This window comes from Cebus imitator, unplaced genomic scaffold (genome assembly GCF_001604975.1).
Source record: "Cebus imitator isolate Cc_AM_T3 unplaced genomic scaffold, Cebus_imitator-1.0 Scaffold126, whole genome shotgun sequence".
NCBI lineage: Eukaryota > Metazoa > Chordata > Mammalia > Primates > Cebidae > Cebus > Cebus imitator.
The window spans coordinates 4,228,583-4,232,950 of NW_016107441.1; the positions used below are offsets into that span (position 1 = coordinate 4,228,583).

The 4,368-nt window shown below is 45.0% G+C and overlaps 1 protein-coding gene across 1 annotated transcript; it reads left to right on the plus strand.

Annotated features, from left to right (window-relative positions):
• Positions 1–660: 660 nt before the first annotated feature.
• KIF4B (kinesin family member 4B) lies at positions 661–4,368 on the plus strand. The gene has a single exon (XM_017540555.2). It carries the CDS (start codon positions 664–666, stop codon positions 4,366–4,368), a length of 3,705 nt encoding a protein of 1,234 aa, XP_017396044.1. The 5' UTR covers positions 661–663.

Here is a 4,368-nt window from a genome sequence, read left to right on the forward strand (position 1 = left end):
GTTTGTCAATATCCACAAAATAACTTGCTGGAATTTTGATTTGAATTGCATTGAATGGACAGATCAATTTGGGAAGAACTGACATCTTTATGATATTCAGTCTTCCTATCCATGAACATAAAATATCTCTCCATTTATTTAGTTCTCCTTTGATCTTGTTCATCAGAGTTTTGTAGTTTTCCATATGTGGATCTTAAACATGTTTTGTTAGATTTATAACTATTTCATTTTTTACGTGCTAATGTAAGTGGGATTGTACTTTTAATTTCAAATATCACTTATTCACTGTTGGTATATAGGAAGCCAATTTACTTTTGTTTATTAACCTTGTATCCTGAAACTTTATACTATACTCACTTGTTAGTTCCTGGTCGTTTTTCTGTTGTTGGTTAAAAAAATGCCTGGGCTTACTCTACCCTTCCTACAGCGCCGGCCTGCGCGAGCCGCCGTGGGTGCGCTGCCCTCGGGCCATCTGCACTGCAATTGGTTGGCGTCTTGGGCCATCTGCACTGCAATTGGTTGGCGTCTTGGGCCATCTGCACTGCAATTGGTTGGCGTCTCGGATGGATTTGAAACTTGGCGGTTAAAGCTCCAGCTGGGACCGGGAGACCCGGGGAGGACGGAGAAGGGACATTTAGTTTGAGACAGTGCTGAGATACGATCATGAAGGAAGAGGTGAAGGGAATTCCTGTAAGAGTGGCACTGCGTTGTCGCCCTCTGGTCCCCAAAGAGATTAGCGAGGGCTGCCAGATGTGCCTTTCCTTCGTGGCCGGGGAGCCGCAGGTGGTGGTTGGTACTGATAAATCCTTCACCTACGACTTTGTGTTTGACCCCTCTACTGAACAGGAAGAACTCTTCAATACAGCAGTGGCGCCGCTCATAAAAGGCGTATTTAAAGGATATAATGCTACGGTCCTGGCTTATGGGCAGACTGGCTCTGGAAAAACCTATTCGATGGGAGGTGCATACACTACAGAGCAAGAGAATGATCCAACTGTTGGGGTTATTCCTAGAGTAATACAACTGCTCTTCAAAGAAATTGATAAAAAGAGTGACTTTGAATTTACTCTGAAAGTGTCTTACTTAGAGATTTACAATGAAGAAATTTTGGATCTTCTGTGCCCATCTCGTGAGAAAGCTCAAATACATATACGGGAGGATCCTAAGGAAGGCATAAAGATTGTGGGACTCACTGAGAAGACTGTTTTAGTTGCCTTGGATACTGTTTCCTGTTTGGAGCAGGGCAACAACTCTAGGACTGTGGCCTCCACAGCTATGAACTCCCAGTCGTCCCGATCTCATGCCATCTTTACAATCTCCGTAGAGCAAACAAAGAAAAGTGACAGGAATAGCAGCTTTCGCTCCAAGCTGCATCTTGTAGACCTCGCTGGATCAGAAAGACAGAAGAAAACCAAAGCTGAAGGGGATCGTCTGAAAGAGGGTATTAATATTAACCGAGGCCTCCTATGCTTGGGAAATGTAATCAGTGCTCTTGGAGATGACAAAAAGGGTGGCTTTGTGTCCTACAGAGATTCCAAGTTGACTCGACTGCTTCAAGATTCTCTAGGAGGTAATAGCCATACTCTTATGATAGCCTGCGTGAGTCCTGCTGACTCCAATCTAGAGGAAACATTAAATACTCTTCGCTATGCTGACAGAGCAAGAAAAATTAAGAACAAACCTATTGTTAATATTGATCCCCAGACAGCTGAACTTAATCATCTAAAGCAACAGGTACAACAGCTACAAGTCTTGTTGCTAGAAGCCCATGGAGATACCTTGCCTGGATCGAGAAATGTGGAACCATCAGAGAATCTACAATCCCTGATGGAGAAGAATCAGTCCCTGATAGAGGAGAATGAAAAATTAAGTCGTGGTCTGAGCGAGGCAGCTGGTCAGATAGCCCAGATGTTGGAGAGGATCATTTTGACAGAGCAAGCAAATGAAAAAATGAACGCCAAGCTAGAAGAGCTCAGGCAGCATGCGGCCTGCAAACTGGATCTTCAAAAGCTACTGGAGACTTTGGAAGACCAGGAATTGAAAGAAAATGTAGAGATAATTTGTAACCTGCAGCAACTGATTACCCAGTTATCGGATGAAACTGTTGCTTGCATGGCTGTAGCCATTGAAACTGCGGTGGAACAAGAAGCTCAAGTGGAAATCACTCTAGAGACGAGCAGATCTTCTGATGCTTTTACCACTCAGCATGCTCTCTGTCAAGCTCAGATGTCTAAGGAGCTGGTTGAGTTGAATAACACCCTTGCACTGAAAGAGGCCCTAGTTAGAAAGATGGCTCAGAATGAGAGCCAACTGCAGCCCATTCAGTTTCAATACCAGGATAATATAAAAAGTCTAGAGTTAGAAGTCATCAATCTACAAAAGGAAAAGGAAGAAGTGGTTCTTGAACTTCAGACAGTGAAGAAGGATGTCAACCAAGCCAAGTTGAGTGAGCACTGCCGCAAACGTCTCCAGGAGCTGGAGGGACAAATAGCTGATCTGAAGAAAAAACTGAATGAGCAGTCCAAACTTCTGAAACTAAAGGAATCCACAGAGCATACTGTCTCCAAACTGAACCAGGAGATACAGACAATGAAAAAACAGCGGGTACAGTTCATGCGTCAAATGAAAGAAGATGCTGAGAAGTTTAGACAGTGGAAGCAGAAAAAAGACAAGGAAGTAATACAATTAAAAGAACGAGATCGTAAGAGGCAATATGAGCTGCTCAAACTTGAAAGAAACTTCAAGAAACAATCCAGTGTGCTCAGACGTAAAACAGAGGAGGCAGCAGCTGCCAACAAGCGTCTCAAGGATGCTCTCCAGAAACAACGGGAGGCCACAGATAAGCAGAAACAGACTCAGAGCCATGGAATGGAAGGCGTTGCAGCTCAAGTGAAGAATTGGCTTGGAAATGAAATTGAGGTTATGGTTAGTACTGAGGAAGCCAAACGCCATCTGAAAGACCTCCTTGAAGACAGAAAGATCCTGGCTCAGGATGTGGCTCATCTCAAAGAAAAAAGAGAATCTGGGGAGACTCCACCTCCTAAACTCCAGAGGCATACATTCTCTCTTACTGAAGTGTGTGGTCAAGTTTTGGAGTCAGAAGATTATATTACAAAACAAATCGAAAGCCTAGAGACTGAAATGGAACTCAGAAGTGCTCAGATTGCTGACTTACAGCAGAAGCTGCTTGATGCAGAAAGTGAAGACAGGCCAAAACAACGCTGGGAGAATATTGCCACCATTCTGGAAGCCAAGTGTGCACTGAAATATTTGATTGGAGAGCTGGTCTCCTCCAAAATACATGTCACCAAACTTGAAAACAGCCTGAGACACAGCAAGGCCAGCTGTGCTGACATGCAGAAGATGCTGTTTGAGGAACGAAATCATTTTGCTGAGATAGAGACAGAGTTACAAGCCGAGCTGGTCAGAATGGAGCAACAGCACCAAGAGAAGCTGCTATACCTTTTCAGCCAGGTGGAGCAAAGCCAAATAGCAGAGAAACAGTTAGAGGAATCAGTTGGTGAAAAGGAACAGCAGCTGCTGAGCCCACTGAAGTGTCAGGGTGTAGAACCTGAGAAGATGCGAGAAGTGTGTGAGCAAAATCAGCAGCTTCTCCGAGAGAATGAAATCATCAAGCAGAAACTGACCCTCCTCCAGGTAGCCAGCAGACAGAAGCATCTTCCTAAGGATACCCTTCTATCTCCAGACTCTTCTTTTGAATATATCCCACCTAAGCCAAAACCTTCTCGTGTTAGAAAAGTTAAGTTTCTGGAGCAAAGCATGGACATCGAGGATCTAAAATATTGTTCAGATTCTGTGAATGAGCATGAGGATGGTGATGGTGATGGTGACAGTGACGAGGGGGATGATGAGGAATGGAAGCCAACCAAATCAGTTAAGGTGTCCAGGAAGAACATCCAAGGGTGTTCCTGCAAGGGCTGGTGTGGAAACAAGCAGTGTGGGTGCAGGAAGCAAAAGTCTGACTGTGGTGTGGCCTGTTGCTGTGACCCCACAAAGTGTCGGAACCGCCAGCAAGGCAAGGATAGCTTGGACACTGTTGAATGGACCCAGGATTCTGAAGGCTCCTTCAAACTGGAGGATCCTACTGAGGTGACCCCAGGATTGAGCTTCTTTAACCCCGTCTGTGCCACCCCCAACAGCAAGATCCTGAAAGAGATGTTCGACATAGAGCAGGTGCTGTCAAAGAAGACTGCTCCAGCTCCCTTCCCTTTTCACCTCCCAGAGTCGAAAGGTGTAGCAACAGAATACCAAGAAAATAAGGCTCCAGGGAAAAAAAAGAAACGAGCTCTGGCCAGCAACACCAGCTTCTTCTCTGGCTGCTCCCCTGTGAAAGAAGAGGCCCACTGA

What these genes read in the sequence shown, in the direction of transcription:
- KIF4B (XM_017540555.2), top strand. Translation starts at nt 664, where the DNA reads ATGAAGGAAGAGGTGAAGGGAATTCCTGTAAGAGTGGCACTGCGTTGT.